The following is a 19,933-nucleotide window of genomic DNA, read 5'->3' as shown; positions in this document are numbered from 1 at the left end:
GAAAAGTCCGACGTCAACCAAATTTGGTATATATGTTCTCTTTTTGATGTTTAAGACCACGGTCGTGAACCAGAAGAATATATTTACAAGAAGTTGTTTTTCCTGATTTTTATGTAAAAACATGTTGTTTTTTTTAATAATTCTTTCACCCTGTATGTACTCATTTTTCAAAAAGTTAATATCGGCGTTGAAAATAGTGTAAAACTATTTTTTAGGAAATATTTTGAACTCTTTAGTTATGTTAATTACCAATTAATAAATGCACAACCTATCTTCATATGTACCTATGAACCTATGTGCGTCAGATTCGTGCAAATAATATAAGATTTATTGTGCATTTAATGGTAAAAGCATATAATATGGACCACACACACTACACATACAAAGGTTCAAATTTAGATATGAGGCCATCTCAGATTTTGTCTTTTACAAAAATGGCGGGTATTCAAAATGAATTTGCCGCACATAGGTACACGTGAAGATACGATATGCATTTATTAAATGGTAACTAACATAACTAAAAAGTTCAAAATCTTTCCTAAAAAATATTTTTACACTCTCTTCAATGGCGGTATTACCTTTTTAAAAACTTAATATATACAGGGTGAAAGAATTGAAAAAAAAACATACAGGGTGAGTTTTTAGTGCGGGATCGGTCGATAACTCCATTATGGTATAAAATATCGAGAAAAGTTATTTAAAAAAAATGTAGGCAATGATACTCTCCACGCTTGGAAAATATGTCCATTTATACAGGGTGATCAGTAACTGCGTGGTATATCAAACATATAATTTTTTAAATGGGACACCCTATATATTTTTTCATATTTATATTCCCCTCATAATTCTTGTTCATGTAATATATGGTTTTGCATTACTATACAGAGTATTTAACAAGTTATGACCATTTTTATTTCGAAATCACAATGAGATTAACACCCTGTATATAAAGAAGTAATTCGTAGACAATAATTTGTTCTATGTAATAAGATAAACAATATAGTTTAGTTTTTAAATTAAGTCCAATTCACATCATTGACGAATATTTGTATACAGGGTGAACTACAAAACCAAATTACGATTTTCTCTATTTTTTTAAATGGATCACCCTATATTTTATTTTTCAACATTATTGTATTTAATATACTCTTTCATTTTTATATAGCATTCCCTATATCTAAACTGATTACTTTCCGAGATATTTTTAGTTTTCTTCAAATTTCGGGAATACATTCAATTTTTCTAGTAGAAATAAGTTAGTATTAAGTGATAATTAAACAAAATTATTTTTACTAGATAAATAACTAACACAAAATATAAACCATAGCAATATGCAGTGAATATACCAATAAATGTGATATTAAGAAATTATCATATTTCCCTAATATACAAGAATCGTAAAATTCCTACAAAAAAAACTTTGTATTGTATATAAAAATATAACAAGATTATTTTTATTCAATAAATAACTTACATAAAACATAAATCAAAACAATATACAACTGATGTAACAGTTTTTAGTTTGGTATATCAACAGCATTCTAAGCCAAGAATTTTTTAGTAGAACATTCATTTTTATAAGCACTTTTAAACTACAAAACAAAATTACGATTTTTTCAATTTTTTTTAATAGATCACCTCATATTTTATTTTTTTTTTAAATATTGTACTTATGATACTCTTTCATTTTTAATCTCCTATACCTAAACTTATTAGTTTCTGAGATATTTTTAGTTTTCTTCATTTGCCGGGAATACATTCAATTATTCTTATAAATATAAATAACTTAACAAATAAGTATTATGTAATAATATAACAAATATTTTCATTCAATAAATAACTAACAAAAAAATAATAAACCATAACAAAATTTAATGAATGTACCAATTAATGTGATGTTAAGGATATAAGTCTAAAGTAAATGTTGAAAATGACCACTTTCAACGTCTATGCAATTTTGTAACCGATATTCAAATGACCGAGCCACATTTCTAACATTTTTGAAGTCAATATTATTAAAAGCTTCTTTTATTCTATTTTTCATATCATCAAGCGTTGTTGGATGCTTCTGGTATACAAGGTTTTTTATATAGCCCCACTTGAAAAAAATCAATTTTGGAAGAACTGGAGCACCGTCGTACAAAAACCTCAACCGTCAAAAAATGTGGACCAATCACATAATCTCTAACAATATCACCTTAAACATTTATAGATCACCTAGTTTGAGTGTTAACAAAGTAGGGATTTCTTATTGATGCAAATTAATGAAATTTAATACGAAAATTATATTATTAAAAACTGCGGGTCACAATCTGCTATTAGGAATGTGTTACTAAAAACTTCTTGGCTTAGAATGCTGTTGATATAATAATCTAAAAACTATTAAATTAGTTGTACATTGTTTTGATTTATGTTTTGTGTGAGTTGCTTATTAAATAAAAATAATCTTGTAATTTTATTATACACAACATACCTATATTTTTTTGTAGGAATTGTATGATTCTTGTATATTAGGGAAATATGACAATTCCTTAATATCACATTTATTGATACATTCATTGCATATTGCTATGGTTTATATTTTGTGTTAGTGATTTATTGAATAAAAATAATTTTGTTTAATTATCATTCAATACCAACTTATTTCTACTAGAAAAATTGAATGTATTCCCGAAAGTTGAAGAAAACTAAAAATATCTCCGAAAGTAATAAGTTTAGATATAGGGAATGCTATATAAAAATGAAAGAGTATAATAAATACAATATTTTTGAAAAATAAAATATAGGGTGATCCATTTAAAAAAATAGAGAAAATCGTAATTTGGTTTTGTAATTCACCCTGTATACAAACATTCGTCAATGATTCAATTGGACTTAATTTAAAAACTACAGTATATTGTTTATCTTACTACATAAAACAAATTATTGTCTATGAATTACTTCTTTATATACAGGGTGTTAATCTCATAGGGATTTAGAAATAAAAATGGTCATAACTTGTTAAATACTCTGTATAGTAATGCAAAACCCTATATTATATGAACAAGAATTATGAGGGGAATATAAATATGAAATAATATGTAGGGTGTCCCATTTAAAAAATTATATGTTTGATATACCACGCTGTTATTGATCACCCTGTAGAAATGGACATATTTTCCAAGCATGGAGAATATCATTGCCTACATTTTTTCTAAATAACTTTTTTCGATATTCTATACCGTAATGGAATTATCGACCGATCCCGCACTAAAAACTCACCCTGTATTTTTACATAAAAAACAGTAAAAACACAGCTTCTGGTAAACCGATTCTTCCGGTTCAAGACCTCGATCTTATTCATCAAAAAAAAAAAAACCTTGATGCCAAATTTGGCTTAAATCGGACTTTTCGTTCAAAATTTATCGTGCTATTATTCACATATGTGTAGCCGCCATTTTGAATGCTCGCCGTTTTTGTAAAAGGCAAAATCTGAGATGGCCTCATATCTAAATTTGAACTTTTGTATGTGTAGTATATGCGGCCCAAATTATATGCTTCCACCATTAAATGCACAATAATTCTTATAATATTTGCACGAATCTGCTACAAATAGGTACATGTTGAAGATATGTTATGCATTTATTACATGGTTATTAACATAATTAAAAAGTTCAAAATATTTCCTAAAACATATTCTTACGCTCTTTTCAATGGTGGTGTTACTATTTTGAAAAATTAATATATACAGGGTGAAAAAATTGAAAATAAATTATTTACATAATATAAAATAGTTTTACATAAAAACCAGAAAAAATACAACTTCTGGTAAACTGATTCTTCCAGTTCACTACATCGATCTTGTAAATCACAAAAAGAACCTATGTACCAAATTTGGTTGAAATCGGACTTTTCATTCAAAAGATATCGTGCTATTAGTCACATATGTATAATCGCCCATTTTGAATCACCGCAATTTTTGTAAAAGGCAAAATCTGAGATGGCCTCATATCTAAATTTGAACCTTTATATGTGCAGTATATGTGGACCAAATTATATGCTTGTATCATTAAATGTGCAATTCTTATAATATTTGCACGAATCTGCCGCACTATAGCCAATTAGCCAGACTTGTTTGTGATTGATTGCAGATTCATAGTCATAAATTTCTTATTTCATACCTGTGTTGATAATTATAATTTTACTAATTAAAATAAAAAAATGTAAAAAAAATAGTATTCTACTTGCATGTAATGGCTATTACTCACTCTCATAAATTAGTTTGCGAGACTGAAATCTCGCAAACTTCATTATCGTGAGTCGTGAGTAATAGCCATCATTATATGCTCGCTGAATAATATACTAGAATGGAACTAGAAGGATAAGAATGAAACCATACTTACAGAAGAGAATGAGATTATGGAGAGGTGGAGAGAATATTTTGAAGAACTCTTGGAAGTAAAACAAGTAGAAGGAGATAAGATAGAACAAAACATAAATCAACACTCTCCACAAGATCAACAGGAACAGATAGGAAATATAACACAAAAAGAATTAACAAATGCAATCAACAAAATCAAGATGGGAAAAGCACCGGGACATGACGATATAACTGAAGAAATGGTCAAATACATGAATGAAGAAAGACAACAAGAATTACTAAACATCATGAACCAAGCTAAAAATGAAAAGAAAGTACCACTAGACTGGCAGACAGTCATTATAAAACCATTATATAAAAAAGAAGACAGCAAAGAATGTTTCTAAAACTATAGAAGGATAATACTTAAAAGCACAGTAGGAAAACTTTAAAAATTTTTAAGGCAGCGAAAGTCATGCATTGCATTGCAAGCCTAGCACAAAGGGAGTATAGAATTCCGTTCCAGCATATGCGCGTATACCTGAGTACAATACTTGCCTCAATTGTAGGGTACGGTGCAAGTGTATGGGCACACAGACTAACAAATAATACAAATATTAAAAAACTGAATAAAGCACAAAGAGGTTTCCTTGTTAAAATGACAGGAGCCTTCAGTACTACAGCAACATCAGCTTTAACAGTATTGACTGGTGTAATGCCCATGCACTTGGAAACACAAAAACGTGCATGTAGATATTGGCAAAGAAAAGAAAATTATGAAAAAATAATACAGTTAATGGGAATAGGAATCAGAACAAAAATAGAATTAGAAGAAATATTAAATAGAAAATGGCAAAACGAATGGGATAATTCCCCTAAAGCAAGACGTCTCTATAATTTTATTCCAAATTTAAATAGTATACCAAATTATTTTAACCCAAAAAAAGGATTAATCCATTTTCTTACAGGGCACGGTCCGTACCCTACATACCTACATAGATTTAACTTAAAAGACAATCAATACTGTGAATATGGAGAAATAGGCACACCAGAACAAATAGTATTTATTTGCGAAAACAAAAAAATACACAAGAACTACAAAGAATGAGAAGAGACCTTGTTGGCCTAAATATAGAAAATATAATACAAAATGAAGGATTATTTAATACACTAAATAATTTAACGGACATAATATCAAAGAAACAATTAGAATTATATAATATAAGACGAAGAAGAAATCAAGTAAATAATATCCAACCTCTATAAATTTGAATAAGAAATTATACAAAAAAAAGTTTAAATTACATATAAAAATATAAAATAAAATATTGTAATAATTAAATAAATATTTATATAATAAATAATTAAAAATTAATATCAAATATAAAATAAAATAAAATAAATCAAAAATAAAAAAAAATATTAATCAAACAAAAAAAAAATAAACTAAAAACCTGAAATTTTAAAACTCAATGGTCTGAGGCTCACCGAAATACCATTGAGAATACCATAAACTCGATTAGACCTGCACTTAAAATTATTCGTGACTATTTTTTAGATGAATAGTGCTGGCATTTCTCATCTGAGAATGAGAAATGGGAGCACTTTTATAAAAATTATATGTTCAAAAAAAAAGTAATAATAGTTGTTATTATTTGTTCATTAGAATTGTTTATTAGAATTGTTTACAATTTGTAGTTTTCATAATTAGTAGTAGATTAGGGCTATTGTTAATTAGTCAAATAGAAAAAATTCTTAAAGTAATAATATTGTAATAAACTACTGTAATCCCATCAGGAAACGACCTGGATTAGTCACAAGAGGCCAGGTCAATTGTATAGTACTATAAATAAATAAATAAAGTAGAAAAACTTTATGCTAGTATACTAGAAAAAAAGCTAAGAGAAAAACGAGAAAAGAACTTTGAGGAGAGCTAGAGTGGTTTCAGAAAAGAAAGAGGGACGAACGATCAGATTTTCATTATAAGACAAATAATAGAAAAGGCTCTTAAAACAGAAAAAGAAATACATGTACGTTTTATAGATATGGAAAAAGCTTTCGACGGAATTAAGAGAGAAGATATTTGGAAAATACTAGAGAAGAGAAAAATTGAACAAGATCCAATAGGATGCATCCAGAGTTTATATGAAAAAACGAAAAGCTATTTAAGGACCAGAAATAAATAATCAAAAGTAGTCGACAGCAACCTTGGATTAAAACAGGGTTGTGTCCTGAGCCCACTACTCTTTAACCTAGTACTAGATGGCGTAATAAAAGAATGCAAGCACAAATGGAGAAAATATAATGTATGATATTGGAAGGTGAGAATGATACAAATAACAGAACTATGCTACGCAGACAATCTGGTGATCATTGGGGAGTCAGAAAAACAATTACAAGAAAATATAAATATATTGTATGAAGAGCTAGACATCAGAAACCTGAAAATAAACAAAGAAAAATCAAAAACAATGATAATTGGAAAACAAAAAGGAAAACATAAAATAGAAGTAGATGGCAAGCAACTTAAACAGGCAGACAGATGTAAGTATTTGGGGGTAATCATAAGCCGGGATGGAAAATTAAAAGATGAGATAAATAAAAGAATTGCAAAGACTAGTAAGCTGTACAATATTAATAAGAAAAACTTTTTAAAAAAGAAAGAAATACCTAAGAATATAAAAACGGGAATAGTAAAAAAGATTGTGAAACCCACTCTAACCTATGCTTGTAAATCTTGGGCATTAACAAAAAGGCAAAAGAATAGACAAATAAGCACAGAAATGAGATTTTTGAGAACAATGGAGGGGAAAATAAGGAAAGATAAAATTAGAAATCAAACCTTTCGAGAAAATCTGAAAATACACCCAGTTACAACAACAATCGAACAAGGACAACTTAGATGGCTCGGACATGTACTGAGAAGAGCAGAAGAGAAAATAGTAATACAAATATATGAAGCAAGGGAAGAAAGAAGAGAGGAAGACCAAGAAAGACGTGGACAGAAGAAGTGAGGGAAGCGGCCGACAAAAGAGGAATAAAATGGGAGGAAACAAAAGCATTGGCCATGGATAGAAGGAAATGGAAGGAAATGTGGAAGAAAACGACGAAGAACCTAACTCCGTAATAACTCATACCGAAAGGTAGACGAGTTCTGGATTAAGTAAGTAAGTAAGTAAGTATAAGAATAATATACTATTATTTGTCGTCCTTGCAGATGAAAGTATGATATTGATATTCAGATATATTTTAAACTTTATAAATCATTATTTACCTCCAAAATTGTGTGACATGCCGTAAACACCTAAGCCACATCCTATACAAAATATGGGCTTAATAATAGATCCAAGCAAAGATGCTTTAATTCCATTTACATTTATAGCGCCCATCTGGTTAGACAAATAAATAAGTCCAATCGAAATACTAAACCAAACTATGTTTAATCCCTAAAAAAAATTTTAGATGTACAAAAATAATTAATAAATAGATAAATAGTTGTTTATTATTTATATCAAGTAGATAGTGTTTTTATATCGAACACCTTAAGAAAACAAAGTAAATTAACCTCACTATGACCAACCGTTTTTTGTTACACGGATGACCAAGGGGGGGGGGGGAATGACCCAGGTCACAAATGTCAAAAATGACAATTAACAAAAAAATGAAGTTTTTTTTTCTTTTTTTTTTATGGCATGGACTTTATGTCATTCAGCCAGTCACAACATGAGTATTAGTGTCATGTGTAGTGTGTATGTTGAGTAAGTGTCTTGTTACTTTGCAAAGTCGACGTCATTATGGTAAAACTTCTTGCAATTACACATAATAGACGGTATTTTACTAAACATCAACTTCAGGATATGAGGATATCTAGAATGATATTAAAGTCAAAAAAAAATAATGAGTTAAAAATTGAAAATAGTTTTGAATTTAGTAAAGAAAAACATATGCTGGGGTCAAAATTTCCCCCGCTTGGCCATCCGAAGGTTAATAGAATTTAAAAATTAGGATCCATTAGCTAATGCATCCTAAATAACACAATTCGACATCATAACCGTTTTTATTCTCAATAACACTATTCAAAACTGTTATGACCAAGAAGTTTTGTATGATTCATAACTTATCAGAAAGACCTTTAACATTGTGAAACGCGGAGTTCTATTAAACAGACTACTCGAAATAAAAATGAGAAGAATTCTACAAGAAATGTATTGGACCAAACGGTGAAAATAAAAAAAAAACAGATATTTTGACCACTGATATTTTTAATTAAAATAATACGTCAAGTAGGGATGGCGGTTATTGACAAAACACCTACTTTCGGTTATACCGGTTTTTTCTACCTACGGTTTAACCTGGCGGTTATAACCGGTCAAAAAAACCGGTTATTCCATAAACCGGTGTTTGGTTTTTTTATTCATAGCCAATACCAGATAGGTTACATTTACATTGCGCTTTAGTTTGCGATACTCCATTCGAATCGATATCAGTCTATATCAGTATAGAAATCAGTCATCAGTGTAGTGGCGTCGGTTTCAATCAGCTAAAAATTTCTCATTTACGCGCGGGGAGCGAAAAGTTTTCCCATTTTTTCTCTGCATTCAGTATTTTTTTCCACTTATCCGGTTTTTCACCGGTTATTACTTTAAAAAGAAAAACCGGTTATAACCGAGCCAAAAAATAACCGGACAAACCGATTATTGCCGAGGAAAAGTTTTAGGTTTTAACCGGTAGGTTTTTCCCATCGCTAACGTCAAGGCGGCATATTCTCATCAGTTCTGTAATATATACGTAGAAAGGGTATTTCAAATGGATCTGAAAGTAGAAAGCAGAAGAATTAAAATTAACGGAATTTCAATAGATAATATAGGCTATGTAGAACGCCCAGCAGTTCTATTATCAACTTTAGAAGATCTTAAGCACATAGACGACATAAAAGATTATGAAAAGACGTCAAAAGCCCATAATTAATATGATTTTGACAAACGACCGAAATACTATAGAACGGGTATCAGAATTTAAATATGTGGGCGCCACAATAAATATAATGGAACATGGAACTGTGATGAAGAAATTAAACTTAAAATCAACTTTACAATAGCATTTGTGAAAAAATTTCTATTAGATATTTTTTTATTATATTAGATAGTATTTTATTATATTAGATATTATATTATTATATTAGATATTTTTACTTAGAGTAAATTTGTCCAATATATGGCCCATTTTACTTTAGTTGCAAAGACGTAGTCTCATAACAACAATGAACCGCGTTGAATCATTTGAAATAAATATGAGCTCTATGGAGACCTTTACGAGCGAAATGGAAAACCTTTCAGTGTAGGTTGCGAACAAAAACTATTTATCATGGTTAAAGAAAGAAAAATCCAGTTTGGCCATATATTAAGACAATATAGATACAAGAGTGCCGAAGCCCAGGAAAAAAACAACATTCCTGGATAAGAAATATAAGGCACATCATATTTAGAAAACCCGAAAACTGCAATCTACAAATTGTTTGAAAAGTACAGACAATCACTAATGTGCGGCTAAAAACTAAATCAAGCCGGCCACTCACAGAATGGCTCTCGGCCACTAACAAAAGTTGCCTCCGGAAAAGCCTGGAAATTATTTTCATAATTGTGGGTCCACCGTTAGAGGGCGTAATTGAATATCAAAAATTAAAAAATCTAAATTTTACAAAATTTTCCTAATGAAGGGGCACTGGAAATTCGATCACCGTTTTCTTCATAAAATTCTGCGCATATTTGATTTCACAAGTTTAAGTCCACCTTTGCAAATAATAGGTGGGGGTGAGTGGGAACCTTGTTATGGCAAAATGGCTGTAAGTCTGGTTCTGCTAAATCCAATTTTGCAATTTTGGTCTTGTTGAAAACAAATATTTTTCATCAATGTAAGAGTTATAATTTCGAACCAGCCTGCCTAATAAGTAATATGCCAGCTAGAAGGTGTTATTTACTTTTTTTCAGACATCTAGTTTTTCTTGGAAAATATTAAATACAAGTATGCATTTTTAACCTTGTATTATAAAATTATATTAAATTAGCAATAGAATAGCAAAAACCGCATGTTTTTAGCTGCAAAAACCGCAGAAACGTGTAAGTTTTAAATATAACTGTTACTGTCACCGGTAAACTAAGTTAAGGAAAAGTAGTGTGCTATGGAAAAAACAAAGAAACATTTTCCAGATGTCAACGTATATAAATATAATTATTTAAAATAACAATAAGACAAACAACACTAAAATATAACAGAGAAATAAAAACAACTATTTAGTGACGACCTAAATGTTCAAATTGTTGCCCATCATTTAATACACTATACTCAAGAAAACATGATCCAGAGAATACGAAACGCCATTTAAAGCATTTCGAGAGCAGAGATTGCGACTGCTGTTCAATCTAATCTTGAAAGAGTAAAGCATCGAAAATGATAGGCAACTATTTGAACATTTAGGTCGTCAGTAAATAGTTGTTTTTATTTCTTTGTTATATTTTATAGTGCTGTTTGTCTTAATGTTGTTTTAATTAATAGGGCTTTCAAAGCTTCTCATTTGTTTCGAGCCTCTGTCATGTGTCGTATAATCAGTGTATAATATTAATATACAACATATGACGGAGGCTCGAAACAAATGAGAAGCGTTGAAAGCCCTTTTATAAACGTTGACATATGGAAAATGTCTCTTGGTTTTTTCCATAGCACACTACTTTTCCTTAACTTCGTTTATCGGTAACAGTAACAGTTATGTTTTTAAATTTAAACGTTTCTGAAGATATCTCGGGATAGAAAAAAGATATCGATATGCGGTTTTCGCTATTCTATTGCTAATGTAATCTAATTTTATAATACAGGATTAAAAATACATATTTGTATTTAATATTTTTCAAAGAAAACCAGATTTCTGAAAAAAACTTAAATAACGCCTTCTAGCTGGCATATTACTTATTAGGCCGGTTCGAAATTATAACCCTTACATTGACGAAAAAGATCTCTATTTAACAAGACCAAGTCTGAAAAATTCGATTTAGCAGAACCGCACTTACAGCTATTTTTTCATAACAAGGTTCCCACTCACCCCCACCTCTTATTTGTAAAGGTAGACTTAAACTTGTGAAATCAAATATGCGCAGAATTTTATGAATAATACGATGATCGGATTTCCAGTGCCCCTTCATTAGGAAAATTTTGTAAAATTTAGATTTTTTAATTTTTGATATTCAATTACGCCCTCTAGCGGTGGACCCACAACTATGAAAATAATTTCCAGGCTTTCTCCGAGACAACTTCTGTTATAAAATTTTTTTTCTCAAAGCTGTACTATAAACGGTTCCTGAGATATGGCCGAGAGCCATTTTTATTGGGACACCCGGTACTTGAGAATTTGAAACTAGAATGTCCATTGTCTCTTTGAAGGTTATCATCATCAATGGCGTTACAACTCTTCACTCTTCGTCAGTCTTTGACGCGTTTACTATTGCCTTCCATATTTGCAGGTGTTCTATTGTAATGCGTTTTACTTTTAAGGTGATACAGTAGCGATCAACAGGTAGCCAAAACGCGTTCCAAGATTGCGGCTGTAATTTTTAATATTTTTTCAAGATATTTGGCACACGTATTCGTAATATAATAAAGAATGGCGGTACAGAGCCCAATTTGAAAAATATATTAATATGTGGATATTACTCTGTAATTAAGTACAATATTAAAAAAACAAGCCTGTACCGTCATTAAGAACAAAAAATACACTTTCTTCAAATAAACTTTTTTATCCGATGCCTAGATTTTGTGTCATTTTGGAACTACTAATAAAATAAAAAATTTTAGTAGTTCCAAAATGACACAAAATCTAGGCAACGGATAAAAAAGTTTATTTGAAAAAAATGCATTTTTTTGTTCTTCTTAATGGCGGTACAGGCTCGTTTTTTTTAATATTGTATTTACTTACAGAGTAATTTCCAGATATTAATATATTTTTCAAATTGGGCTCTGTACCGCCATTCTTTATTATATTAGGAATACGTGTGCCAAATATCTCGAGAAAATATCCAAAATTACAGCCGCAATCTTGGAACGCGTTTTCGCTACCTGTTGATCGCTACTGTTTCCTCTTAATTCGACATAGGCATTCCTGTTCTTTATAATATAACTCAAAAACTCACTTAAAAGATTCTCGCTAACTGAAGCCATGTCGATTTTTTATATGACCAAAGTAAGTAGGTAGAACATGTCATATCTTACAATATCGACAAATTGTAAACGGTAACATTCGCTCAAGAAATCGATGGGATCACTCTGCAGTACTGCAGCAGACAGACCAATCTGTCTGCGGTCAAATTTTATGATTTCGTTGGATGCAAGTTCACACACGATCAAAATATTTTCCAATTTGTCAAATTAAACGAAGTTGAACGACGCCGCAGTACCGCAGGTGGCCGGTTTAAGAGACAAGAAAAAGGAGGAGGGTTCGCTTCTCCTCCTATGCATGGAGACCTATCCTATGGAGACTTTCGTGAGGTTCGAGAAGGAAGCAGTGAAGATGGGGCTCCAAATCAACGAAAACAAGACGAAATATATGTATATGAGCCGCAATAACCAAAGCAGAGACAGAATTGGTCAGAACGTCACCATCGATGACTTTAACCTTGAGCGAGTTAGAGAATTCAAGTATCTTGGAACAATAATAACTGAAGACAATAACGGATCACAAGAAATAAACAACAGGATACAGGCCGGCAACAGATGTTTTTTACCCTCCAAAACCCTATAAAATCAAAACAACTAACAAGACGAAGATACAAGTCTATAAAACAATCATACGACCCGTTGTGATGTAACGTGGACGTGGCCGATAGCGAAACTTGGACGATAACAAAGACAAAGGAAGAGAGACTACTAGTTTGGGAAAGAAGAATCCTAAGGAAGATCTTTGGTCCTGTGCTGGATGAAGCATCAGGACAATATAGGATAAGAACTAACAAATAGCTCGAGGAACTGTACCCAGATGCCAACATCATAAAAGACATAAAGTCCAGAAGACTCCAATGGACGGGACACCTCAGAAGACATTCTGACCAAAGAACAGTAAGACTGGTATGGGAGGAAGTACCAACTGAAAGAAGACCACGCGGACGCCCTCGACTCCGGTGGCGAGATAATATAGCAGGAGACCTAAGCGCGATGGGAGTGGCGAATTGGATGGAGGTTGCTCAAGACAGAAAAGAGTGGAGGCATGTTGTCAAGTCGGCTAAAACCCACGAAGGGTTGTAACGCCACGGAGTAAGTACTATACATGTGCCATCTCTGTTAAGATTAGCGACCATTACGGAAAATTCATTTTTGTCCTAGGCTACATGTATTAAATTGTTTCCGTTGATGTTTGGCTAATCTATTATATTTCCCAACAAAAATTTTTTCTTTTGTCCTATACATTTTTACCATATATCTTTTCCTAAAAAGTGGTTATTTGGTTCTAACTTTTAGTTAGGAACATTTTTCAAAAATATATATCCCCTTTCACTTAGATCTTCAATTAGGCTTTTAGGTTCCCTGTATCTCTTGTCGCTTGCCCGTGAGGATCATGGGACTGAAAATCTTGATTTCCTGTACTAACAAATTTTTTCCATTGGTCACTATCTTCAGCTGCTCTAAGAGTTTCGCAGAATGAGTGGTCAGCTGAATTTTGATTTGCTCGGACCAATTGGTTGGTGACCGCCCTCTTGGTCTTCGCCCCGGAACAAGAATCAATTCCTCTTTCTCAATTATCTTCACCTCTGTGGACCAGGTGACCAAAGAACACTCAACGTTCTTTATAACGGAGTGGGAAAAGAACTGAACCGACTACAAGCACAAGCAGATTGCAGATCCTAGCTTTCTATGCATACGCAGTATATTTGGTACGAATGGATTACATTATATTATATTTTAGAAGTTTATGGATATGTATTTAAAATATTGTTCATTTTAAATCATTCTTCATTATCAGCTATTGTTCTGAAGCTATTTCTTTGTGGAATTTATGTAATCTATTATTCTATATTCCATATACCACCGGAAATGCTGAAGTACATGGGAATAAAAGGTGCACAACAATTAGCCGAAATATTCAAAGAAGCAAGCAAACAAGACACCGAAGGACTAGGAGATGGGAGTAATGTCGCTGATATATAAGAAAGCAGACCCCAAAGATTGTAACAACTCTCAAAGAATTACACTGTTATGTTCTTCACTCAAAGTCTATAAAACAGTACTAGAAAAAAAGCTGAGAAACATTACAGAAACTATTTTGAGTGAAGCACAGAGCGGCTTTAGAAAGGGGCGTGGAGTACAAGACCATATTTTTACGGTAAAACAAATAATTGAAAAAATATTACTATCTAAAAACAAAGCATATATGGCCTTCATAGACCTGGAAAAGCCATTCGACAGGGTGAAACGAAAAACTGTATGGGACAGCTTGATAAGAAGAGGGGTTGACGATAAACTAGTTGAAATCGTCAAAAGTCTTTATAAGAGAAATAGAAACTACATAATACATAAAAACATGAAATCAACAGAATTGCACCCATGCAAAGTATGATAGAAGTATTTCTACCAATTACCATACCTTTTGAAGTATGGTAATTCATAGATTATATTCAAGAAAAATTCAAGAAAAAATATTAAAAATTAAGCCAACGGTGTCAAATTTTTAAAGACACCTCAAAAAACAATGAATGTTGGGATGAATATCAGAAGTCATCATTGGATAATAGTAAACAAAAAATTCAAAAAGATTTTATTAGCTTATGAGTTTCTCGAGGTAACGCTGTCCAGTTTTTTAGTTTTATCGAATTATGACTTTTGATATCACTCAGAAGTCATAACAACGATTTTTTTTTGCAAAAAAGTGTGAAAATCAACATAATTATTATTGGTAAACAAAAAAATAGCATAAAACAAAAAATATATAGACAGCTTTACCTCAAGGAATGTCTAAGGAAAATATAAACAAAACTCCAGGTGGGTTTATCAAGTAGTTTTTGAGTTACAATATCTACAGCCTTTGAAAAAAGCAATTTTGAAAAAAAACCCTTTTAAAGTATTGTCGATTTTTATTTTCAATTTCTTTTTTGTCTGTCAAAACGTAAAGTAATGCACACCGGAATACGTTTTTGAACCGCGCAGTAATTAACAAAAGAAAATGAGAACAGCTCTTGACCATTTCCCACTAAACTCAAGCGCACTGGCGCGAATTTGCTGCAAAGCGAGTAGAATGTAGGGAGATAGGGAGATAGTGATGAATATCCCTACCTTCAACTTGCTTGTTGAACAACTGTCAACAGCTGTTCTCAGTTTGTTTTGTAAATTATTCGCGTTTTAAAAAGATATTCCGGTGTTAATCATTTTACGATCAGACAGACAAAAAAGAAATTGAAAATAAAAGTTGACATTTTAAACGCTTTTTCCTCAAAACTTCTTTTTTCAAAGGCTGTAGACGTAGACATTGTAACTAAAAAACTACTTCACCGACCCACCTGAAATTTTGTATGTATTTTCTTTAGACATTCCTTGAGTTAACGCTGTCGAAATATTTTTTGATTTATGCTTATTTTTTCTTTAACAATAATCAATATGTTAATTTTCACCCTTTTCTGAGTGATATTAACCTTTAACTACACGCGCTGGCGTATTTTGTACGCCAGATATAAGAGTTATACTACAAATATATTTAAAAATTTAATATTTTTGACCTTGTTTATCTTTCTAACCTCTTACTGGAATGTGCTTTACAAATTGGTTTTAGTTTCGTTGTAATCGGCGTTCTGGGAAGATCGTAATTTACAGTTTATTATTTGTTGTTTACGGTGCGGTGGTGGACAATATACGCCACGATTATATTAATATACTTATATGTAAGTCGTAATATAAGTATATATTTCAATTGTTTTTTAGTCATTATGGTACAAAATATATTTTTCTTTATAAACAATACTTTTTCTCCTGTAAAAAAATCACATTTCAAAAAAGATTTTATTATTAATTTTTTTTTACCACGGAATCTAGTTATTCCATGATTCCAGTTATAAATCCCAATTGGCTTACTGAGAAGGAACTCACAAGTATTCACTGATGCCGAATAAGGTTTATAATTATAACAAACAACTAAGTGTATTAAAAAAAAATAAACAAAAATCCGTTGTTTAAGTGTATTTTCTTGTGGCGTATAAAGTACGCCACGCGGGTAGTTATGTTATAACTTGATACGCGGGTAGGTTAAAAAGTCAAAAGTCGATAAAGCTAAAAAAATTTGACTGCGTCACCTTGAAAAATTCATAAGCTAATACAATCTTTTTTAAATTTTTGTTTACCATGATCCAATGATGAGTTCTGATGTCCACCGCAAAATTCATTATATTTTGAGGTGTCGTCAAAAATTTGCCAACGTTGGCTTATTTTTTAATAATCTATGAATTTTGCTGAATATGCCTATTTAATTTAAAAGTAAAATAATTCTACCGTACTTAAAAAAATGTGCTTGAAATATCGATTTCAAACCCTACGGCCCCCCTTAAGGACAGCAATGACACGATTTTGATAGGCAATTTATGCTAGAAATATTTGTAATATTATGTATCACATTAATAAAAAAAATGTTTTATCCGCAAAACAGATGGGTTCAGATCGACCTATATTCGGATCTTAGACTATAATTATTAATGTATTACTAATTATTATTATCTATAAATTTATTTACCGTATTTGGTTTTACACTAATATTTCTGCTTCTAATATAAATTATTCCAAATATTACTCCAATAAAACTTGAGGACCATAATGAAGGTGTTGACATATAGGAGATCACATACTTTAATGAATGATATAATGACCTTGCTTCAAAATATCTAAAAGACATAATTTAAAAAATTATGTAAATCTAGGTATCATATTTTGTACAATAATTTAAAAAGTATAATTATGTAATTAGATAGATTATTTTATTCGTAGAGATTCTGACCAATCTTCTTCTTCAAGTGCAATCTGCAATAATCATAGCTATTCGGACTTTGGAGACGGCTGCTCGGAAAAGTTCGTTTGATGTACATCCGTACCATTCTCTCAGGTTGCGCAGCCATAAAATTTTCATTAAAATCGGTGTTGTTTCTCAAAATTCCACGGTTTTACAGTTTTTTACCGCTGATGAGTGGTCTATATTATGTTATTTTTCTTATATTGCCTATATCGTATATCGTTGCTTGTATGTTTAGATTTCTGCCTTTATTTTAATAAAAGTTGTGGTCTACATAGGCGCCTTTTTGTTAAATTTTTATTGTGTGTAAATCCCAGCTCTGGTGATAAGGGTGTAAGTTATTATTTCATAATTCCCTGTCAAACTTTGATTGAGAAATGACAAATTGTATGCTTCCTTGCTTGTTAACTTGTTACTCATTTAAGAATCTGCTTTGAGTGCATAAAGGGTTAGGTCTTCTAGTAAATAATCTAATGCTCGTGCAGAATTTGATTTAGGAAATGTTCCACTGGATTTTAAATAATTAAATACTGATCCAAATTTGTGATAATTGGGAACTCGACGTTTTGTAAATCGGCTTTAATATCATCTGCTGGCAGCCCAGTCATTTCCGTCACAAAATCCGTAAAAATAATAATACATGGTAAACATGGTAAAAATGGTATACATTTTTATTTTAATAATACATGCATTATTATGATATTGAAAATTGATGTGGTATTTTGCAATTATACAGAGAGAGTCTGTAATTTGGACTAAATTCAATATCTCAAATACTAATTGTTTTTTTGAAACATGCTCAGATCCGTCGATTAGTATTTTAAATTGTTCTTTTTGACATACAATTATAATGTATACAGGCTGTCCCAATTTAGAGATATGACGTCATCGTTGATTTTCTTAAATGGCAACACTATCATTTTGATACCCATTTTAATAGGGTGTGTAAAGTTATACACAACTGCAAAATATCAAATTTTTATTCTCTACCTTTTAAAAGATAATAGAAAATAACAAAGTTATATCTGTAATTTGGAATAAATTCAATAATTAAAATAATAATGATTTTTTTGAAAAATGCTCAGACCCGTCGATTAGTATTTCAAACTGTCATTTTTGACATACAATAATAATGTATACAGGGTGTCCCAATTTAGAGATATGACGTCATCGTTGATTTTCTTAAATAGCAATACTGTCATTTTGATAGTTATTTTGATAGGGTGTGTAAAGTTATACACAACTGCAAAATTTCAAATTTTGTTCCCTATCATATACAAGATAATAAAAAATAACAGTGTTATGAAAAACAAGTAATCAAATAATAATTGAATTTAATTATTTCAATTAAGCAAATACTCATAATGTTGCCCTCAATTATTGTCAAATTGTCAATGGGCAACGTTATGAGCATTTGCTTATTTGAAATAATTAAATTCAATTATTATTTGATTACTTGTTTTTCATAACTTTGTTATTTTTTATTATCTTGTAAATGATAGGGAACAAAAATTTGAAATTTTGCAGTTATGTATAACTTTACACACCCTATCAAAATAACTATCAAAATGACAGTGTTGCCATTTAAGAAAATCAACGATGACGTCATATCTCTAAATTGGGACACCCTGTATAAATTAATATTGTATGCCAAAAATGACAATTTGAAATATTAATCGACGGGTCTGAGCATTTTTCAAAAAAACAATTAGTATTTTAATTATTGAATTTATTTCAAATTACAGACATAACTGTGTTATTTTCTATTATCTTGTAAATGGTAGAGAATAAAAATTTGATATTTCGCAGTTGTGTATAACTTTACACACCATATTAAAATAGCTATCAAAATGACAGTGTTGCCATTTAATAAAATCAACGATGACGTCATATCTCTAAATTGGGACACCCTGTATACATTATTATTGTATGTCAAAAAGGACAATTTGAAATACTAATCGACGGGTCTGAGCATTTTTCAAAAAAACAATTAGTATTTGAGATATTGAATTTATTCCAAATTACAGACTTTTTCTGTATAATTTAAATAATTCAAATATCACAGAAACACAAAGAAATAATAACTGTGCGAACGAGAAGCCAAATTAGGTACTCAAACAATGAAAATATAAAATTATCATAGCTCATATCCTCAAAAGATTCAATTGTTATACTAATAAATAGTGAGAAGTTAGTGATACAAAATCCAATATTTATTTTCTATTTTTGTGTAATTTAGTTTATGTTGTATTTCATAAAATAAACAAAATATACATTATTATTGTAGTCTTTTCTTTTGGGCAAAAATAAAATAAAATTCTGAAAACACAAAACACATTAATAATTAAACATTGTTATACGTGGCGAAGTTTTAGTATCTATTATTCAAAGCCACTTGAACTTTTTGAAATTCTAAAAATTGGCCAAATTTGTATCATTTAAAGTTGACAGCATGAGCTGTGGTTGCATTAATACTTATAAATTAAATATTTGTTAAACAAATTTTAGTTTTTTCAGAAAAGTTACATTTTTGTAGGTCTGTGCTACCTATTCCACTTTAATTATTAGTT

The 19,933-nt window shown here is 30.6% G+C and overlaps 1 protein-coding gene across 2 annotated transcripts in view; it reads right to left on the bottom strand.

Moving 5' to 3' along the window:
- Positions 1–19,933, bottom strand: part of LOC114339774 (O-acyltransferase like protein-like) — a 191,377-nt gene that overhangs the window by 16,556 nt on the left and 154,888 nt on the right. For both annotated transcript variants that reach the window (XM_050649812.1, XM_050649811.1), the window contains exons 9-10: positions 17,091–17,238; positions 7,614–7,785 (exon numbers count right to left, since the gene is read on the bottom strand). In XM_050649812.1, coding sequence (XP_050505769.1) covers positions 7,614–7,785; positions 17,091–17,238 — 320 coding nt within the window. The remainder of the gene's footprint in view (positions 1–7,613; positions 7,786–17,090; positions 17,239–19,933) is intronic.

This window comes from Diabrotica virgifera, chromosome 4 (genome assembly GCF_917563875.1).
Source record: "Diabrotica virgifera virgifera chromosome 4, PGI_DIABVI_V3a".
Lineage (NCBI taxonomy): Eukaryota > Metazoa > Arthropoda > Insecta > Coleoptera > Chrysomelidae > Diabrotica > Diabrotica virgifera.
This window is presented reverse-complemented; position numbering and strand designations above follow the sequence as displayed.